General features: G+C 42.5%; 2 protein-coding genes across 4 annotated transcripts in view; both read right to left on the minus strand.

The window, feature by feature from the left end:
• Window positions 1-10941, minus strand: part of LOC130290250 (cytochrome P450 2F2-like) — a 331651-nt gene extending 320710 nt beyond the window's left edge. For both annotated transcript variants that reach the window (XM_056537611.1, XM_056537606.1), the window contains exon 1: window positions 10854-10941. The gene's annotated coding sequence lies outside the window, so the exon portion shown is untranslated. The remainder of the gene's footprint in view (window positions 1-10853) is intronic.
• Window positions 10942-11651: 710 nt separating this feature from the next.
• The window catches only part of EGLN2 (egl-9 family hypoxia inducible factor 2), a 60083-nt gene continuing 48900 nt past the window's right edge, over window positions 11652-22834 (minus strand). For both annotated transcript variants that reach the window (XM_056537618.1, XM_056537617.1), the window contains one exon: window positions 11652-12538. In XM_056537618.1, coding sequence (XP_056393593.1) covers window positions 12486-12538 — 53 coding nt within the window. In that variant the 3' untranslated portion in view covers window positions 11652-12485. The remainder of the gene's footprint in view (window positions 12539-22834) is intronic.

Here is a 22834-nt window from a genome sequence, read left to right on the forward strand (position 1 = left end):
CTTAAGGGTTAATACACTTACTGAATGTCATTTTGAATACTTTGGGGGGTGAAGTTTTTATAATGGGGTCTTTTATGGGGTATTTCTAATATGAAGACCCTTCAAATCCACTTCAAAACTGAACTGGTCCCTGAAAAATAGTGAGTTTGAAAATTTTGTGAAAAATTTCAAAATTGCTGCTGAACTTTGAAGCCCTCTGGTGTCTTCCAAGAGTAAAAACTTATAAATTTTATGATGCAAACATAAAGTAGACATATTGTATATGTGAACCCAAAAAAAATTATTTTGAATATCCATTTTCCTTACAAGCAGAGAGTTTCAAAATTAGAAAAATGCAAAATTTTCATTTTTTTCATCAAATTTGGGGATTTTTCACCAAGAAAGGATGCAAGTTACCACAAAATTTTACCACTATGTTAAAGTAGAATATGTCACGAAAAAAAGTCTCGGAATCAGAATGATAACTAAAAGCATTCCAGAGTTATTAATGTTTAAAGTGACAGTGGTCAGATGTTCAAAAAATGCTCTGGTCCTTAAGGTGAAAAAGGGCTCGGTCCTTAAGGGGTTAAATGTAAGGGGTTATGAAACCCTTCTGGGTACTGCAAATGCCTGCTCCATACTCATTCTGTGTCTTTCAGGAACTACTTGCCTCCCTGCCCTCAGGCCTTGGGCCTTCAATTTTTGGATGTTTAGCAGTAGCTAAATACATGCTTAATGCAAATTTCAACATTCATCTTTAAATGTAAGGGGTTGGTTATGAAACCCTCTTGGGTACTGCGATTGCCTGCTCCATACTCATTCTATGTCTTTCAGGAACTACTTGCCTCACTGATGCTTGGGGCCTTGGGCCTTTAATTTTTGCATGTTTAGCAATAGCTAAATACATGCTTAATGCAAATTTCAACATTGATCTTTAGCGAAGGGGATATGAAACCCTCTTGGGTACTGCGAATGCTTGCTCCTGACTCATCCTTTGTCTTTCAGGAACTTCTTGCCTCACTGATGCTTGGTGCATTGGGCCTTTCATTTTTGGATGTTTAGCAGTAGCTAAATACATGCTTAATGCAAATTTCAACATTGATCTTTAAATGTAAGGGTTTATGAAACCCTCTTGGGTACTGCGAATGACTGCTCCTGACTCATTCTGTGTCTTTCCGGAACTACTTGCCTCCCTGATGCCTCGGGCCTTCGGCCTTAAATTTTTGGATGTTTAGCAGTAGCTAGATATATGGTTAATGCAAATTTCAACATTGATCTTTATATGTAAGGGGTTATGAAACCCTCTTTGGTACTGCGAGTGCCTGCTCCTGACTCATCCTGTGTCTTTCAGGGACTTCTTGCCTCACTGATGCTTGGTGCCTTGGGCCTTTAATTTTTGGATGTTTAGCAGTAGCTAAATACATGCTTAATGCAAATTTCAACAATGATCTTTAAATTCTCGGCATTCTGTCAGGGCCGTGGCCTACCCCGCCGGGGCCGATCCGAGGACCTCACTAAACCATCCAATCGGTAGTAGAGACAGGTGGTGTGCACAAAGGTCAGGGACTTAATGAACCCCAGCTTATGACCCGCACTTAGTTGGAATTCTTCTTTCATGGCAAATAATTGCAATCCCCAATCCCTATCACCAACATGATTCAGCAGGTTACCCACACCTGTCGCTTGAAGAATACACACAGACTGGTCCATTCAGTGTAGCGCGCGTGCAGCCCCGGACATCTGAGGGAATAACACACCTGTTATTGCTCGATCTCACGATTGATGGTGCAATGAAGGGGTTATGAAAGCCTCTTGGGTACTGCTGATGCCTAATCCTGACTGCTCCTGTGTCTTTCAGGAACTACTTGCCTTCATGATGCTTCTGGGCTTGGCCCTCAAATTTTAGGATTTTTTAAATAGATACATACATGCTTAATTTAAATTTCAACATTTATGGTGCAATGTATTGGGTTATTAAACCCTCTTGGGTACTGTTTTTTCAAAAGTTTCTGATACTATTTTTGGTAATAAACTTGAATTTTCCAGAGTACTAACCATTACACCATGGAACGCTTGTTGTGTATGATTTTTTTAATTTATATTTTCAAAAATAATACGGAGAGGGATGAACTCTGCTTCTTTATTTCAGGAGAAATTACTTTAGAGAAGAATGTCTTTTGGTGGTCCACCGTCCTGCATTATAGAGTCTTCTGGACTCTTGGATATGCGCTTGTTCTTAAACAAAGGTACAAAAACAAAAAATGGCCGGTCAGGGAAATGGAGACGTTGCGCCTACATCTCACAGCCACATGAGCCCTGTGGGTGCTTGGGACATTACGTCCTTTGTACCCACACGGCAGGGTCCGGGACACAAATTTTGATCTAAATAAAAATTTTAAAAAATTGACATTTCAATGGTCTCCTCATGCTTCAGCCCACTCCAGGCTGCGTCATTCAGTTAATATATAGGTAGCACCCGCTGTCTTAAATTTTCGTAAAAATTTTTTGTCAGAAATGTTTGTCTTTTTTTCGTAGGGATTGTGAAGCTTTGGTGCGTATTCATGCATCAGCCAACTCCAGGCTGTGTCATTGAGGCAATATATAGGTAGCACACGCTGTCCTAAATTTTCGTAAAAAATTTCCATCAAAAATGTTTGTCTTTTTTCGTAGGGATTGTGAAGCTTTGGTGCGTAGTCATGCATCAGCCAACTCCAGGCTGTGTCATTCAGGCAATATATGGTTTACTGATGGCGCTGCTGGGCCTGGTAATTTCAAATTTTCTCATAGGTAGCACCCGCTATCCAAAATCTTTTTCAAAAATTTCGAAAAATGTTGTGTTTTTTTGGGGGGGATTGTGAAGCCATATTGTGTACTCATGAATCAGCCAACTCCAGGCTGTGTCATTCAGCCAATATATGGTTTACTGATGCCACTGCTGGGCCTGGGTCTGGGAATTTCAAATTTTCTCATAGGTAGCCAAAATCTTTTTCAAAAATTTCAAAAAATTTGTGTTTTTTGGGGGGGATTGTAAAGCCCTGCTGTGTACTCGTGTATCAGCCAACTCCAGGCTGTGTCATTCAGGCAATATATGGGTTACTGATGCCGCTGTTGGGCCTGGGTCTGGGAATTTCAAATTTTAACATAGGTAGCACCCGCTATCCAAAATCTTTGGTTTAAATTTCTTAATTCATCTTTTAAACTTAGGGATTGTGAAGGCCTAGTGCCTACTCATGCTGCTGGCAACTCCGGGCTGTGCCATTCATCCACTATATGGTGTCCTCATGCTGCCAACACCTCCATGCTGTGTCATTCAGCCACTATATGGTCTCCTCGTGCTGACCCTTTTAAAACTTCACTTTTATTTATTATTTGTTAAGAACAAAATGAGGTGCAAAAAATAATACAAAAGAGAGTGTTTAAAAACACAATATATAGGAATTGGATTGGTCCATTACTGGTTCCACTAATTCTGATTCACTAGGGGTTATATGTTAGGGACTTTTTATCATTGATCTGGATCTTATGATTCCAATCTACATAGTCCACCTAACCTGCACCTCCTCTATCTAATTTGCCAATTCCTATTATTGCTGTTTAAAAAGTGTTCCCTAGCATCCCCCCGACGTTTCGCTGGAAGGACCCAGCTTTATCAAGGTATAGGACACTAATGTTGGGAGTGGGTAATCACTGTGATATATATGTCCTCTGTTTGTAGGTGTGGTCACTTGCCAGTTCGTTTTGACCAATCAGGGACTGCCACATCACTATTTTGTCTCTTAGTTATGATTCTATATCCTGTTAACTTCTATCTTATTACCGGATCACTTCCGGGTTATCTAGGTCATGTGATATCCATTTCCATCCGAACCTATCAACAATCACGTTCCATCCTTATTTCTTACTTGTTTATAGTTCATGGTCCAATCCAGATAGGTCTTGTAAGCTTTCCTCTTCTTACGTCATTGAACCAATGATGTTAGTGCGATCAGGCATGCGCATTCGTCCCGTCCTACCCCTTCTATCATGCCACGGCTTTCCTCTATGGTATTTCCGGCGCTTGCGCACTGGGTTCCGTATTCCCATGGTAACAAATAAACATATCTTGGCGCTTGCGCAATTATTTCTTATTTCAGGGTACCTTTTTCAGACAAGTAAAAGGTACCGCTATGGGGACCACCTGTGCACCTACCTTTGCTACACTATTTTTGGGGTGGTGGGAACACAATTTTGTTTTTGGAGATGACACCTTGAATCACTACACAGAGCACATATTATTTTGGGGTAGGTATTTGGATGATATCCTAATTTTTTGGGAAGGATCACAGTCGCTATTCTTGGAATTTGTAAACATTTTAAATCAAAATGAAATAGGGATGAGATTTACCCACGAAGTGGGAGGAAAATCTATCAATTTTCTGGATCTAAATATCAGAATAGATGAGAATAAGGGAATACAAACCAAGATCTTTAGGAAACCCACAGCTACCAATAGCTTATTACATTGGAAAAGTTGGCACCCAGGATCGCTTCGCAAGAGTATACCTTATGGCCAGTACCTGCGAGCAAAAAGGAATTGCTCGCAGGAAGATGATTACAGGGAGGAAAGCCAAAATCTCATGTTACGATTTTGTAATCGGGGATACCCTAAAAAATTCATGAGACAGGCATATAATAAAACAAATTCTAGAACTAGGACATCACTTTTGGAGGACAAAGGAGAAGAACATGCCCCCCCAAAAACTATAAGATGCATAGGGATGTATAATGCATATTCCCCCCAAATTAGGAAAATTATGGATAAGTATTGGCCAATACTCTTAGCGGACAGTGATCTCAAGGAAGTAATAAGTAAAAAACCAAGTATAACATACAAGAGAGGTCCTAACCTCAAGGATATCCTTGTACACAGCCATCAGAAGGATATAGAAGTAGCCAATGATTTGAATTGGCTCTCAACCATACCACCACCAGGCTCTTATCCTTGTGGCCATTGTGTGAACTGTAAGTTCATGCCACGGACTAAATCCTTTATTAATCCAGTTGATGGAAAGAAGTATGAAATTAGGGAGTTCATTAACTGTAATAGTAAAAATGTAGTCTATGCAGCAAAATGTGGTTGCCCGAAATTGTATATAGGGAAAACAGTTCAACAACTGAGGAGACGTGTGGGTAAACACCTGAGCACAATACGTACCAATGCTGAGACCCCAATATGTAGACACATGAGAAGTGTACACAAGAATAGTTTGGAAGCAATCCAATTCTGGGGAATTACCACAGTTAAATTGGGGCCAAGAAAAGGAGACATAGATAATCTCCTCCAAAGGGAAGAAGCCAGATGGATCTTCCGTCTGAGGAGTAGATCACCTGATGGTCTTAATGAAGGCTTTTCCTACTCTGCATTTTTAGAATGAAATAGGTTGATATATAGTTAATTTAATAATTTAGTGAGTGGAATAATAGTTAAAATAGTACTAAAGGAAGAAGTGGGTAATTTACTAATGTCATCTTAACTATATCTCTGTTAATTGGTATAGGGTCATTCCTGTAATTACTTGGGTGGGTCCTTTATATAAGAAAAGTGACTTGCTCCAAAAGAATAAAAATGAGAAATAAGAAATAAGATAAATTATTCACACATCCTTACATATCCAAACCATGTAATACTTACCCCGTGGACCGGATTGGTTGGATCCGGAAGAATTTACTTATAAGTAATTTAACAAAGAAACGAATAAGATGATAGGCTACTATATAGTAAACTATCTTGTATCCCCCTATACTTCTCCTAGTAACCAAATGTGGGGGTAATAACTACAATATGGTCAGGATACAGTTATAAACATCAGTAATCCCGGTATAGTACATAATATAATAGGAAGATACAATAGATATAACGATATAATAAGATGACATCATATAGAGAGATTGAGAGTTGTCAGAGAGCTAAATTGTTTATTTGTTTATTTGTCTCCATGGCAATATACATTTAATGCGCCAGTACCGGGAACACCTTAGTGCGCGTGCGCATCCAGCCCTGTGGAGAAAGATCGCAATTACTGATAAGTCGGAAGATAGTGCGCAAGCGCCAAGATATGTTTATTTGTTACCATGGGAATACGGAACCCAGTGCGCAAGCGCCGGAAATACCATAGAGGAAAGCCGTGGCATGATAGAAGGGGTAGGACGGGACGAATGCGCATGCCTGATCGCACTAACATCATTGGTTCAGTGACGTAAGAAGAGGAAAGCTTACAAGACCTATCTGGATTGGACCATGAACTATAAACAAGTAAGAAATAAGGATGGAACGTGATTGTTGATAGGTTCGGATGGAAATGGATATCACATGACCTAGATAACCCGGAAGTGATCCGGTAATAAGATAGAAGTTAACAGGATATAGAATCATAACTAAGAGACAAAATAGTGATGTGGCAGTCCCTGATTGGTCAAAACGAACTGGCAAGTGACCACACCTACAAACAGAGGACATATATATCACAGTGATTACCCACTCCCAACATTAGTGTCCTATACCTTGATAAAGCTGGGTCCTTCCAGCGAAACGTCGGGGGGATGCTAGGGAACACTTTTTAAACAGCAATAATAGGAATTGGCAAATTAGATAGAGGAGGTGCAGGTTAGGTGGACTATGTAGATTGGAATCATAAGATCCAGATCAATGATAAAAAGTCCCTAACATATAACCCCTAGTGAATCAGAATTAGTGGAACCAGTAATGGACCAATCCAATTCCTATATATTGTGTTTTTAAACACTCTCTTTTGTATTATTTTTTGCACCTCATTTTGTTCTTAACAAATAATAAATAAAAGTGAAGTTTTAAAAGGGTGACCCTAGTTGGGGGTCTTAGTCCCGGAGGGGTTGTAAACCCTGAAGGGAATTGGAATTTATGAATTAAATACCCCGGGCACCCCATGGGGGATTTTTGTATATATCCTCGTGCTGACAACCAGTCCATGCTGTGTCATTAAGCCACTATATGGTCTCCTCATGCTGCCAACACCTCCACGCTGTGTCATTCAGCCACTATATTATCTCCTCATGCTGCCAACACCTCCACGCTGTGTCATTCAGCCACTATATGGTGTCCTCATGCTTCAGCCCACTCCAGGCTGCGTCATTCAGTTAATATATAGGTAGCACCCGCTGTCTTAAATTTTCGTAAAAATTTTTTGTCAGAAATGTTTGTCTTTTTTTCGTAGGGATTGTGAAGCTTTGGTGTGTACTCATGCATCAGCCAACTCCAGGCTGTGTCATTGAGGCAATATATAGGTAGCACACGCTGTCCTAAATTTTCGTAAAAATTTCCATCAAAAATGTTTGTCTTTTTTCGTAGGGATTGTGAAGCTTTGGTGCGTACTCATGCATCAGCCAACTCCAGGCTGTGTCATTCAGGCAATATATGGTTTACTGATGGCGCTGCTGGGCCTGGTAATTTCAAATTTTCTCATAGGTAGCACCCGCTATCCAAAATCTTTTTCAAAAATTTCGAAAAATGTTGTGTTTTTTTGGGGGGGATTGTGAAGCCCTATTGTGTACTCATGAATCAGCCAACTCCAGGCTGTGTCATTCAGCCAATATATGGTTTACTGATGCCGCTGCTGGGCCTGGGTCTGGGAATTTCAAATTTTCTCATAGGTAGCCAAAATCTTTTTCAAAAATTTTGTGTTTTTTGGGGGGGATTGTAAAGCCCTGCTGTGTACTCGTGAATCAGCCAACTCCAGGCTGTGTCATTCAGGCAATATATGGGTTACTGATGCCGCTGTTGGGCCTGGGTCTGGGAATTTCAAATTTTAACATAGGTAGCACCCGCTATCCAAAATCTTCGGTTTAAATTTCTTAATTCATCTTTTAAACTTAGGGATTGTGAAGGCCTAGTGCCTACTCATGCTGCTGGCAACTCCGGGCTGTGCCATTCATCCACTATATGGTGTCCTCATGCTGCCAACACCTCCATGCTGTGTCATTCAGCCACTATATGGTCTCCTCGTGCTGACAACCAGTCCATGCTGTGTCATTAAGCCACTATATGGTCTCCTCATGCTGCCAACACCTCCACGCTGTGTCATTCAGCCACTATATTATCTCCTCATGCTGCCAACACCTCCACGCTGTGCCATTCAGCCACTATATGGTGTCCTCATGCTGCCAACACCTCCACGCTGTGCCATTCAGCCACTATATGGTGTCCTCATGCTGCCAACACCTCCACGCTGTGCCATTCAGCCACTATATGGTCTCCTCATGCTGCCAACACCTCCACGCTGTGTCATTCAGTCACTATATGGTGTCCTTATGCTGCCAACACCTCCACACTATGTCATTCAGTCACTATATGGTCTCCTGACACTGATGCCACCACCAGGCTCTGTCATTGTGCTGTTGTGCGGCAGTGATTCTAAAAGCGATACCGGTAATCTGCATGCTATTCTGAATAACAGTATTATTTCACTACCCCAGCACACTCCATATGCGTTTTAGGACACAGCAAAGTGTTCTATACCCCCATAGAGGCTGTATGTAGGCTAGAAATAGCCCTTTTTAATAGCGATTCGCCGCGAAAAAATTCGAAACGAAACAAACTTTTTCGGAAAATTCGGCGAATCGCCCGAATCGAATTTTTGAAAAGTTTGCTCATCTCTAAATATAATATTACAGGTTATGGATATTAGATTTATGGGGATAGAACATTGATTCAGGGATTTGTTCTGATGCCATATTGGAGTTGGAAAGGATTATTCCTTTGTCATGGGGCAATTGGCATCAGCCTCATGGAGGTTTTTTTTTTTCCTTCTTCTAGATCAACACAGTACATTTAGGCCATGTTCACACTTCGAAATTTCCATGCAGAATTCCGCATTGGAATTATGCACGGAGATTCTAAAGCAGCAGAGTCCCGTTGAATTCAATGGGATTCTGCTTCGCTGTGCACAGGGAGGAATTTTCGTGCCAGATGTTTCTGGCATGGAATTTCCATGTCCAAAGAATAAATTGACCTTTTCATTCTTTCGGCAGACTACGCACGGAATGCATAGCCGCCTATGAAACAGTACATTCCCATGCTGTCTTAGCACAGGCATGTCAGTGCCCACAGTTTTCGGAATGTCCGCACGGAGATTTTCTGTGCGGAAATTCCAAAGTGTAAACATAGTCTTATAGGTTGAACTTGACGGACTCTTGTCTTTTTTTAATCTTATAAACTATGGCCCAGATTTATCAAACTGTTTGAGAGAAAAATAGAGTGATTTTTCCACAGCAACCAATCACAGATCAGCTAACGAGCTCTGGTAAAGTGAATGCTGAGCTGTGATTGGTTGCTGTGGGAAAATAACTCCATTTTTTCTCTCCCATAGTTTGATTAATCTGGGCCTATGTACCTATTGTATCAGCCACTTCACACTGGGGAACATCTCACAGCAGTGTTCTCTAACAGTATTAACTGCAGAAATAAGCTGCCATTTTGCAAGATATAACCTTTCCCGACACCAGTAGCATAACTGTAGAGGTCGCAAAGGTCACCATTGTGACCGGGACCCCCTGCCACGACACTATACTACAGCTGCAGGTCGGGCCCTAAGGCACAGCCCAACCTGCAGCACCCGGCGCTTGCCTCAACACTCCCCTCCCCCAAGGAATAGCCTCAACACCCCCCTCCCCCAGCGCTAGCCTGAACACTCCCCTCCCCCCAGCACTAGCCTCAACACTCCCCTCCCCCCAGCACTAGCCTCAACACTCCCCTCCCCCCAGCACTAGCCTCAACACCCCCCTCCCCCCAGCACTAGCCTCAATACCCCCCTCCCCCCCAGCACTAGCCTCAACACCCCCCTCCCCCCCAGCACTAGCCTCAACACCCCCTCCCCCCCAGCACTAGCCTCAACACCCCCTCCCCCCCAGCACTAGCCTCAACACCCCCCTCCCCCCAGCACTAGCCTCAACACCCCCCTCCCCCCAGCACTAGTCTCAACACACCCCCTCCCCCCCAGCACTAGCCTCAACACCCCCTCCCCCCCAGCACTAGCCTCAACACCCCCCTCCCCCCAGCACTAGCCTCAACACTCCCCTATCCCAGCACTAGCCTCAGCACTCCCCTATCCCAGCACTAGCCTCAACACCCCCCTCGCCGGGACCCGGACAGCAGCAGTCCACGGTGCTGATCTTAATGGCAGCCGCAGGTGAGGAGGCGGTGGAGCGGGGGTGGGGTGGTTGATATGAGATTTGGGGTCTGGAGGTGGGGTGTGTATGAATCATGCGTGTGTATATACTGTATGTATGACATATGAATGATGTGTGTGTGTGTATGAATGAGTATGAATGATAGATGTTGTGTAACCATGTTGTTGTATGTATGATGTGTGTAAACTAGAAGGATGTATGTATGTATGATGTGTGGACATGTATTATGCATGTCTGGGGGGTCCAGAGGCGGCGTGTGTATGAATGATGTGTGTATGTACTGTATGTATGATGTATAAATGATGTGTGTGTATAAATGATAGATGTGTGTAAGCAAGATGTATATGTATGATGTTTGGAAATATGTATAAGCTAGAAGGATGTATGTATGATGTGTGGACATGTATTATGCGGAGGGATCTGGAGGCGGCGGGTGTATGTATGATATGTGTTTATGTATGATGTATTTGTATGTATGATGTGTGTGTATGTATTATGTGTTGGGAATACAGTGGGTGGCAGTACTGGATTATATTCAGGGGGTGCAGTGGATGGTAGTTTTATATTCAGAGGGTGCAGTGGATGGTAGTTTTATATTCAGGGGGACAGTAGGTGGCAGTATTATATTCAGGGGATACAGTATTTAGCAGAATTATAATGATTATTGTACATACAGAGGATGAGGATCTACTGACAAAGTGAGAAGCCTATGACGTCCGGGTGTCAGACTCTGCAGAGAAGATGGAGCTGAAAGACGTCCTGATGTCTGGACCAGATGGAGAAGACAACCGAGAAGACGTCACTCAGGTCATTCATATCATTGTGTTTTCTCCTGACTGTCCCATCAGAGCTGGAGTCACTTGTAAGTTCCGCAGTGATGATGGGTGACGATGTACCCTAATCTGTGTCTCTCCAGAGGTTGAATCACTACAACTCCTATTATGTCTCAGGCTCTCCAGACATGATGGCAGTTATAGCTTTACAACAGCTGATTGGTGATAGGTGGGGGTCCCAGCAGTTGGGCAGAAAAATGGGCTTGTTATTCTTCAATGCCTGTTTTGTCTGTCTGGCCCGGCCTGTCAGTCACTTATATAGTTGTGTATTCTCCTGACTGTGTCACTGATATCTTTGAGCAGCCGAGTAAGGGATCGTTCGGGATTGGGGAAGTGGGTCGTCAAGTGGTAATTTTTCGCACCTGGGCCCTGTGGTTTCTAGCTACGCCCCTGGCCGACACCCCTTGAAAATGGCACTAACAATAGACCTGGGTGTGGCTGACGATAGATATGATAACAGACACGTAATTCATATATGTGATGCACACGCTACCTATATACACAGACACACGCCATGTCATGAGGTAATTTTTATTGCAACTGTTACAATATAAATCAGTTTTGTTTTTTTCCATACAAACATCAGATCTCCGCCTCGGACTGTCATGGGCGGATGTGAAAAAATATTTTTTTTGAAAAAAAAAAAAAAAAAAGAAAAAATGTGAACTTTCCAAAAATGAACCCTTTAACTAGCAGAGCTTGTAGCAGCAGGAAGCAGGAGGGTGAAGATCCGGCGGCAGTATTTAGGAGCCACAGCGAGAAACGTGTGGCTTTGTACACAACACAATTACAGTATACGTCTCTTATATATACTATCCTATAGAGAACAGTATCTGAAGCCCTTTGATCTCTCCCTGCTCCTTATTATCCCTTTCTAGACTGTTTTGTTTGTCCCTTGTTCGCTCTCATTATCGTATCTGATGCATCTTCACCTTGCCCTCAGGGTAAGACTATATCTTCATCACTAAACGTCTCTGACATCTATGGTTTACCAAACCCCCCAGCGGAGCTTATCCCATTTCAGTATCTTCCCCCCCTCCCCTCCTTCCCCGTCACAGTGACGTCATGACAAGCCAGGACAAGTGTGCAGAAGCCCCCTAGGCAGACCCCCGCTGCTTCACCTCTGGCCCTCAGCTCCGTGTATGTGCAAGGTTTCAGTGAACATTCAACAATTCTTAAACGTCCGACTGCATACTATGATGTCTGCAGATGCTAGGTGCCACCGCATAGATATATATATATATACACACATATATATATATTCATTCACATTTCAGGAAAGAGGTTGATCCGGTGTCGATGGGGTTCTTCCCAATGCAGGTCATGAGAAGGTGGAGAATCACCTAAACTTCCAGCCAGGTGGTTGGAAAGAATTCTGGTTCTGCCTGGTGACTGGAGTCCCATCTTTTGCCAGGATGATCGTATCTTTGTGGCTCCTACAGAACAACCACTAGGAGGCTCCTGACCCCGCTGTCACACCGCTCCAGGGTGGGATACCGGAACATGGATTCCCTTCTGTCCACTGGCTGGAGGACAAGAAAAAGACATAATTATTTTTTGTTTTAAGTCACAAATTAAAAAAAAAAAAAAAAAAGCATAAGGAGAAACGACTGCAGCGGCTTCCAACGCCGACTCGTTGGCGTGAAGACAATGGAGGTAAGCAGTGAGGCAGAAAATGGAAGCTGGTGATCGCGCTGCCGAAGAAGGATAAATCCAACGTATTTTCATAAATTTATTGAAAATAAAGTGCACACGCAACGCTTTCAAAACCATCTGGTTCGTCTGATGAAAAAAAACTGATGGTTTTGAAACACGTTGAACTGTAATACCCTTATACTGCATTCAATGGTCCCCAACCTAGTCCTCAAGGCCCAACAACATTTAGTTTTTTTTTTTTTTTGTTACTCTATGGAAAAAGTCAAATGCAGGACTGTTGTCAGGCTTTGTGTACTGGGTTGGGAAACTCTGTATACAGTATTATACAATAAGTTAACCTGCATTAGGTTATATCCACACAGAGTATATTCTATAGCAGATTTCCTAAATATATAGCTCACCAGCTGATGCAAAGCTACAACTCCCAGCATGGCCTGAAAGCCTTCAGCTGCAAGTTGTCGGAACCAGTTGACCATCTACTGCAGTGTTTTCCAACCAGGGTGCCTCCAGCTGTTGCAAAACTACAACACCCAGCATGTCCGGACAGCCGAAGGCTGTCAGGGCATGCTGGGAGTTGTAGTTTTGCAACAGCTGGGAAACCACAGATTGGGAAACACTGTACTATAGTATCGTCATATCAGGTATAATGGCCAGAAATGTATTAAGGCTTGCATGACAACTTTCTGGTGTAAAAAATGTAAAAATGCTAAAAATAAATACATGAATGGATTAATTAAATAATTATTAATTCATTAATTATGTGTTTTGCGCAAAGATTTGCAACTTTTTCACACCAGTATTTTGGTGTTATCCTTAATAAATTCCCCCTGAAGTACGGTAAGTTCTTTCCTTTAAAAAATAAAAATAAAAAAAAAAAGAGCACTACTGTCTGGCACCACTAGATGGCAGAAGAAAGGGTCTTTAACTGGCCTTAGACATCAGATTTTTCTCAGTAGATTCTGATTTTATTACAAGACTGGAGGCTCCATTTTGCATCTCTTCTTTACTACTCAAAAGATATAGCAGCAATGAATAACATAAGGAATACAGAAAAAAACGTTAAATATGCAAATAGGTAACAGGTAGCCAATCAGAGGCCAGCACAGGTGATATAAGGTATAACCAGGAGCATCACTTCCTCTTCTTTGCTGCTCCATGCTGCAGATAAGTTTACCATTACATTTTTTCTCCTCACATTCAATTTGCATAATTTTTCTTATTTTAATATTGTATATTTTCATATTTTTTTCCGTGTATTCTATCATATCTCCCTTCTGCTTAGTACAGTACCTTCTCCTCCCTCATATTTCTCCGTACACATATATTTTTACCTCACTCTTATTTTCATACCACACTGTTCATTCCGCTGGTCTTTCACCATTCTTCATAATATATATATATTTTTCTTTCCCAGTCATTTTCCCTTACCTTTCCCTTTTATTCATTGCGGCGCCGCTGCATGTTTTTTCTCCCCTCGGCTGGTTATCGCTATCTCCGGCATTGCCGGAGTTCTCGCGATAACTGCACGAGCTGGTAATCAGTTCGCACTCTCAGCTGATCCCGCCCGCCGTGTGTAAAGTCAGTCAGCATCCTGTCAGTCAGCAGTCACACTCCTTCACTCCGCACCTCAGTCGGCAGATAATTGATACTTTTGTTTCAATTTGATCGCCTTGAAACTTCCCTCAGCCTCAGACATTACTGGTATAACAGCATCATCTACTGGTGTTCTTCCTGTACTGTCTATCTCCATTGTCCCCTATTGAATATAGATATATATTTTCTGAGGTATTATATATATTTCTATCCATATAATTTGCCTAATTTTGTCTAGTATTATGGCAAATGAGGATACCTCTAAGGTTTCTGAGACCACTAATTTTAATATGCCTGAGAGTAATGCCATTCAGTCCATGGTGGACCTATCTGTCCGTAAAGCCATGGCTTCTATTCCAGATATTGTGGCTCAGTCTATGGCCCTAGTCATGTCTCAAAGACCTCATAAGTCTCCAAAAGCCGGACCCTCTACCCCGTCGGATCAATTTTGGTCCGCGGAGGACTCTACTTCTCAAATAGCAAAAGGTTGGAGAAAGTCTGGGAAAGCCTCCCATAAACGGCCTAAATTACCTACCGGTCCTCAGAAAACATATAAGAAGCCTAAGATGGCCAAGGACCAGGTCTCTCATACAGCTTTTACAAAAAGCAAGCATACTGATGCCAAAAAGGTGCATCCCATACCCTCTACCCGAGAGGAGATATATTCGGGCTCACAGAGTCTCTCATAGGAACAAACCAGACTCTTACAATACTTCTCCTGACCAATCCTCATCTGAGGAGGGGGAGATTTCGGAGGCTGAGTCAGACTCTGACTATGAGGACGTTTCTGATAATGAGGACACTACATTAACCTCTGAAGAACCTAAAACGGTCATTACTGACAGCTCGGGCATACCTTATTTTGACCCGAGTCTTCTCAAGCACCCACGTTCTGGGGAATGGTCCCCTCACTCTAATGTATCCCAATTTTTGAGCCTATGGTTGAGAAAACCTTTAGATAAGGCCACTCGTAATAGGTTACGGGCTGAATGTCCGAGACCCATTATTCCACACAAATTATATGTCACTCCTGACATCGATCCCACCCTAGTAAAATTTCTTAATAAATCTGGGAAGAATCCCAAGAAAGGGGTGGATCGGTCATTCCGTACTATCCAAGATCGTTTTTTAGATCTATTAGGCCCCTTAACTAAGATCTTAGAGCTAACTGAAGAGGCAAGTTCCTCAGGCAACCCTGTGAATTTGGACACCCTTAAAGGGTGTGCTCAAAGAGCCCTTTGCATATATGGAGGAATAAATTCCACTATTTGTACGGAACGCAAAAGATCTATTCTTTTAAAATTAGATCCTCAACTCATTAACTTAGCCTCATCTGAGCCTGACTCCCCTACGGAGGGCTTACTTTTCGGAGACACCTTCATTAAGGAGATAAATAAGTATGTCTCCTTATTCTCGTCTCTGGACAAGGCACAGACTTCACTCAAAAAAAGTCTTCCAGCCCCGTGTTTTTCCCAAGGCTGGGAAAAGAAGGGGCAATTTTCCCAGCCAACATGTCCAAGACAGACAATATACTCGTGCCCCTCCAAAACCAGACAGATTTACAAACCCCACCACTTCCTACCAACCCAGCCCCTTCTTCCCTACAAGAGGAAGACCCTGGAGAGCCAGAGGACACCGTGGCTACCCTAGATCCAGACCCAATGCAGGTAAGTCTACAATTGATACCTTCTTTCCCACTTCCATTAGGAGGAAGGATTACATATTTTTCCCATGTTTGGGCGATGATAACCACAGATTCTTGGGTCCTGAACACTATTCTAGGAATTCATGTGTCCTCCACATCAAACCCTGATTCCTCAACCAATTTACTTGTCAGAAGACAACAAAAATCTTATAGACATGGAAATCAAGGAACTAAGTTCCAAAAATGCAATTATACAAATACCTCCTCATACTCCGGGTTTTCTGAGCAACCTGTTTTTAGTAAAAAAGAAAGATGGCGGTTACAGGCCTGTAATAAATTTGAAAACCCTCAACAACTATGTTTGTTATCATCACTTCAAGATGGAGGGCATACATCTATTGAGAGATCTACTCTTACCAGACGATTGGTTAGCAAAGATAGATCTGAAAGATTCTTACCTGACGGTACCCATGCATCATCTCTCTCAACCATACCTCCAATTTTTATGGAAGGATCAGAAGTGGCAATTCACCAGCCTGCCCTTTGGCCTCCCTTCCGCCCCTTGGTGTTTCACCAAACTTCTCAGGCCGATTGTAGCACTTCTAAGAGCCCGTGGTGTCCGTCTCATTATTTACTTGGACGACATCCTTCTCATGGCTCAATCTCTATCCCTGATACAACTATACATTCAATGGACTTTATCTCTATTTTCCAATCTAGGCTTCATTATCAACATGGAGAAATCAATCCTTTCTCCCTTGAAGGAATTAGAATTCCTGGGATTTCTTATAAATACCCAATCGGCTCTTCTCAGTCTTCCCTCAAGAAGATTGAAAACCATTCGGAGAGAGATTTATTCCATTCTGAACAAGGAGATGGTTTCCCTTCGTTCAATTGCCCGAGTGGTGGGCCTTCTTTCTGCCTCCATTCAGGCAATCTTCCCAGCTCCATTACACTATCGAGCCCTTCAACGTCTGAAGGCTCAACATCTTCGAGAAGGTCTTGGATATGCAGACGAGATAGCATTAACCCCAGATACCAAAGAAGAACTTCTTTGGTGGTTAAAACATCTTCAGGATTGGAATGGGAAGGCTATTTTCCATTCAGTCCCGGATCTGATCATAGAATCAGATGCCAGTCTTACAGGTTGGGGAGCTCGCTGCGGCTCCTCGTCAACAGGAGGAAAGTGGTCTCCAGAGGAGACTATGTTACACATCAACTGTCTCGAGTTATTAGCTGGTTTCTTCGCCCTGAAGAGTTTTGCGAAGACCAGGTCAAATTGTTGCATCCTCTTACGGATGGACAATATCTCCGCAGTTCAGTATATCAACAAACTGGGAGGTACCAAGTCTCTACCCCTAGCCAATATCGCAAAAGATTTTGGCATTATTGTCTTCACAGAGACATCACATCAAAGCAGAATACTTACCTGGACTTTCCAACACCATTGCGGACTGGAACTCTCATTTCCTCAAAGATTCCAGTGATTGGCAGTTGAATCCCAAAATATTCAACCGCATCAACTCTCTTTGGGGTCCATTACATCTGGATCTCTTCGCATCCCGTCTGAATCGCCAGGTCCATCGTTTTTACAGCTGGCGTCCGGATCCAGAAGCGGAGGGTATAGATGCCCTTCTCCAGCATTGGCCCCCGGACAATCTTTACGCATTTCCTCCTTTTATTCTGATTCCGAGAGTTCTTCTACTCATCAAATCTCTGAAATCAACTGTGGTTCTGATAACCCCTTGGTGGCCAACCCAATCGTGGTTCCCCCAAATTTTGGAAATGATTATAGACTTTCCTCGTCTACTCCCATCTCATCCGTTTCTACTTCAGGATTCCTTAGGGAATCCTCATCCTCTCATAACCTCCAACAGTCTTCAATTGATAGCTTGGTTTGTTTCGGGTCAACAAACTCGGATTTCGGACTTTCTAATACATCTAGAGAGATACTCTCGGACGCTTGGGCCCCAGGTACCAGATCTGCTTACAGATCAGCCTGGAAAATTTGGTCTTATTGGTGCATGCAACGGGATCTGGATCCCGTTCATGCATCTCTAGAACACATTATAAATTTTTTGTCTTCATCTTTCGATCTAGGAAAAGCATATCGTACCATTAACGTCTACAGATCTGCCATTTCGTTCTATCATTCTCCTATCAATTCTATTTCTGTAGGCAGACATCCCTTAGTTTGTAGATTAATGAAGGGTATTAAATTTAGACGCCCTCCTTTACCCAGGTATCATTCTACCTGGGATGTTAATCTACTCTTACAATACATTATCTCTCTAGGAGAGAATGAGTTTCTCTCCCTTAAATTGCTTTCTTTTAAACTCACTGCTTTATTATGTCTTATATCTCTAAAACGAGTCTCAGACGTCAGAGCCCTTGACATTTCTCACAAACAATACTTACCTAATGGGGTTCGTTTTTCTATATATAGACGGACTAAGACCACACTACATTCAGTATTCTATCCTTCTTTTCCTCAACAAAAATATCTTTGTGTGGTTTCTTGTCTTCAAACCTATAAACTACGAACTGCTTCCCTTCGCAGTCCCTCTGATTCTCAATTACTGATTTCTTTCTGTAAACCTTACCGCCCTGTCTCTTCTCCCTCTTTAGCCAGATGGATGAAACAGATTTTGCAACTAGCGGGTATTGACATTTCCATTTTTAGGGCTCATTCTGCTAGAGGAGCCATGTCTACTAAATGACAACAGGCTGGAGTATCTTTATCAGATATCCTTAAAGCTGCTAATTGGTCTTCTGAATCAACTTTTAAGATGTTTTATTTTAGACCAGATCCTCATGTTTCTACTGCAATTCTCTGATTATTTAATTATATTGAATTGTATTTGAATTCATTGTCTTTTAGCTTTAAACTTGCAAAATGGAGCCTCCAGTCTTGTAATAAAATTTGAGATTTTCCTAGTCCTAATGACGGAAAATATGGATTTTATTAAAGTCAGGAGGCGAACATCCCCCCCCCCCCCCCCGTGTGTTCCCTACCCTTGTGATTATAATTTTTTCCTTTCAGTTTAACCTCGACAACTGGCAAAGACCATCCTTTCAGAAGACGATCTTCTTCCTTCAATATCTTGTTGGTGTTTTCCTGATTCATCTATTGGAGAATTCATTCCGTTCCTGTGTTCTTTAGACACTTCTTACCCGATCCCTCGTTTGCTACGATTGATGTCATCCATCCACTCCGAGGATCAAGAGTGATTTATTTTCTTCACAAGTTTTAGTTAGACTTTATTCCGGGACGTTTAATTTTATTCTGTTTACTTTACTTAGTTTATATGCATCAAAGAAGAGCAAGTAATGCTCACCTGTGCTGGCCTCTGATTGGCTACCTGTTACCTACCTATTTGCATATTTAACGTTTTTTTCTGTATTCCTTATGTTATTCATGGCTGCTATATCTTTTGAGTAGTAAAGAAGAGATGCAAAATGTTCGCCTCCTGTCTTTAATAAAATCCATATTTTCCGTCATTAGGACTAGGAAAATCTCAAATTTTTAAGGAAACTATTATTAATGCTTTATTCATGTGGTCTGGCAGAAGGGAGTGAGAGCTTTCTAGCTGTGGCAAAACTATAACTCCCAGCATGCCCTGAAAGCATTCGGGTGCAAGTTGTTGGAACCAGTTGACCATCTAATGCAGTGTTTTCCAACCCGGGTGCCTCCAGCTGTTGCAAAACTACAACACACAGCATGCCCGGACAGCCAAAGGCTGTCCGGGCATGCTGGCAGTTGTAGTTTTGCAACAGCTGAAAAGCCACAGATTGGGAAACACTGTTCTATAGCGATGTTTCCAAACCAGGGTGCCTCCAGCTGTTGCAAAACTACAACTCCCAGCTGGGAGTTGTAGTTTTGCAACACCTGTAGGCACCCTGGTTGGGAAAAACTGTTCTATAGGATCGTCACAGATGTATTAGCTGCTTTTGGCTCTAGATGGCATCAGTTTCAATGGCCGTCATGGCACAGACACCATGGGGGATATTTATCAAAGTTGTCTATGTCCCGCATCAATATAGACCAAACTACAGAGGGTTAGTCTGGTCTATTGTGCACCTAATTTATCAAATGGCGCAAGGCTCTTGATAAATTCTGTGCACAGACTGCATGATCTATGCTTTAGTCTATATTTAAACCTGCTCCAACATGGTCTGACATTTCGGCGTACTTTCAGCCTATGCGACTTGTCACTGAAAAGTCGCTTTTGATAAATTCAGCACCAATGCATTTTTCAATGCATTTCAGTCTAAAATAGACTTGCATGCATCATGTGCTAAAAATCCTCTAGAGCAAAAGTCGCAGAAAAGTCGCACAGATTTAGACTGCGACTTTCTGTGCGACAAATTTAGACAAGAAAAACCAGTCTAAATCCTTTGATAAATCTCCCCCACATCTCTAAGCTAAATGTGACCTTGGAGTTCACTGTATAGCAGGCCACACCAGAAATACACCCCAAAGACTATAGAAAGTTTCGGCCAAGTAGAAAAGATACCTAGTGTTAGTGCCCCTGGCTCATACTGCAGGAGTCCTGCTTGTCCCACCCTCACTTCCTGTATTTGGACTCCTCATAGAGACACACAGACAATAGCTGCAGGGACAGCATTTTTCCCCAAAAAATCCACCATTTTTTAATCAATGTATATTACCAATATACATATAATGGTATTATCTACGTTATATCAAAAGTTTTTGTTCGCTACAGGTACACTTTAAAGTTATCCAGGAATAGGAAAAACAGAGCTAATTTCTTCCAAAAACAGCACCACGCCTGTCCCCAGGTCATGTGGGGTATTGCTGCTGAGTTCTATGAAAGTTAATAGAGCAAACTGTACTACAACACACAACCTGAGGGGTGGTGCTGTTTTTTTGGAAGAAATCAGTTTTTCTATTCCAGGATAACCGCTTAAAGGAGATCTGCGGCCCTAGACACTAATCAGCAAGGACATTCCGCTGTGAGAACATACCTTTAAAGGAGTACTTCAGTGTTAGACACTTATCCCCTATCCGTAGGGGATAAGTGTCTGATTGCGGAGGGTCCAAACGCTGGGACCCCCCCTGCAATCTCCTGTATGGGTCCTCGACTATGCGGCTGCTCTCCCGTGGCATCTCTATGAGCTGTATGGAGGTGGGCGTGTCGTCATCCTCAGTGAAGTCAACAACACGGGCATTATCCGAGCAGAGCCGCTGCAATGCCGGGTCCCCGTACGGAGATCGTGGGGAATCCCAGTAATCGGATCCCTCGGGATCAGACATTTGTCCACTACGGATAGGGAAGAAGTGTCTAAGACTGCAGTACTCGTTTAAAGGTATGTACACATGCCGCAATTTCCTTGTGGAATTCCGCCAGTAATTCAACCGGAGTCTACTGCACATTACTTTCAATGGGATTCCGGTGTCCCATTCAGACAGCGAAATATCCGCATTCTGAAGAAATATAAGATCAGTTTTATATTTTGTGAAATTCTGCAGCAAAATCCTATTGAAGTCAATGGGGCCTGAATTTCAGCGGAACTCAAAAATTCCGTCTAAATTCAGCCGCAATTCTGTTTAGCAAGCTTTGCTGAATGGAATTTTTGCGGAGTTGCATATATTCTGCTGTGTGGCCATACTCTTGACTGGGATTCACTTTGCTTTTAATTTATTTATTTTTTATAAAAATGCCTTTTTTAGCCCAAAAGCATTGCGGCCAGATGTTAGCTAAGAGTCAATAGGGAAGCATGAAACGGCAGACTCACATGGTGCTTTTTTTTCCTTCACTCTTTTGTGGCTTTTGTGGGCTCAGGGCTAGTTTTCCCAAATATGCCACAATATTGCATCTTGGGAGTGCAAAATAAGGGGGGCACTTATTTTGCGATTTTTTTTTCTTCAGGTCACTAAAAATCCCAAACAAAAGTTGCGTGGAATCACAGCCTTAAACGGGTACTCTGCCCCTAGACATCTTATCTCCTATCCAAAGGATAGGTGGGTAAGATGTCTGATCACGGGGGTCCATTCAGCGGATTACTGGGGTGCCGGGCCAGAGACCACCCGCAATCTCTGGCCCGACACCCCAGTAATCCGCTGAATGGACCCCATGATCAGACCTCTTACCCACCTATCCTTTGGATAGGAGATAAGATGTCTAGGGCATAGGGGAAAAGATGTCTAGGGATGGAGTACCCCTTTAACCTCACTTCCATCTGCCAGACCTTATGAACAAAACATTTTAAGGTTTTTTCATCAAAATCCTGATCTACCAAGAAAAAGCTGATTTTTAGGGCCAATTAACACTCTCTTATGCCATCTAGTGGTGGCAGAGAGCAGTATTATTTCTTAAAGGAAAACTATCCTAACAAAATCCAGGCTTTTGCTGGCATGCATGCTTAGAAAAATTCCCCATTTATTTATAAATAAATATATACACATATACACATACACATATATACACACACACACAGTGGGGCAAAAAATAAATTTAGTCAGCCACCAATTGTGCAAGTTCTCCCACTTAAAAAGATGAGAGACCACTGATAATCTCCCTCTATCTGGGGCTCCACGCAAGATCTTACCCCGTGGTGTCAAAATTATCACAGGAACAGTGAGCAAAAATCCCAGAACCACACGGGGGGACCTAGTGAATGACCTGCAGAGAGCTGGGACCAAAGTAACAAAGGCTACCATCCGTAACACACTACGCCGCCAGGGACTCAAATCATGAAGTGCCAGACATGTCCCCCTGCTTAAGCAAGTACATGTCCAGGCCCGTCTGAAGTTTGCTAGAGAGCATTTGGATGATCCAGAAAAGGATTGGGAGAATGATATATGGTCAGATGAAACCAAAGTAGAACTTTTTGGCAAAACTCAACTCATCATGTTTGGAGGAGAAAGAATGCTGAGTTGCATCCAGAGAACACCATACCTACT

The sequence above is a fragment of the Hyla sarda genome, chromosome 9 (assembly GCF_029499605.1).
Source record: "Hyla sarda isolate aHylSar1 chromosome 9, aHylSar1.hap1, whole genome shotgun sequence".
Lineage (NCBI taxonomy): Eukaryota > Metazoa > Chordata > Amphibia > Anura > Hylidae > Hyla > Hyla sarda.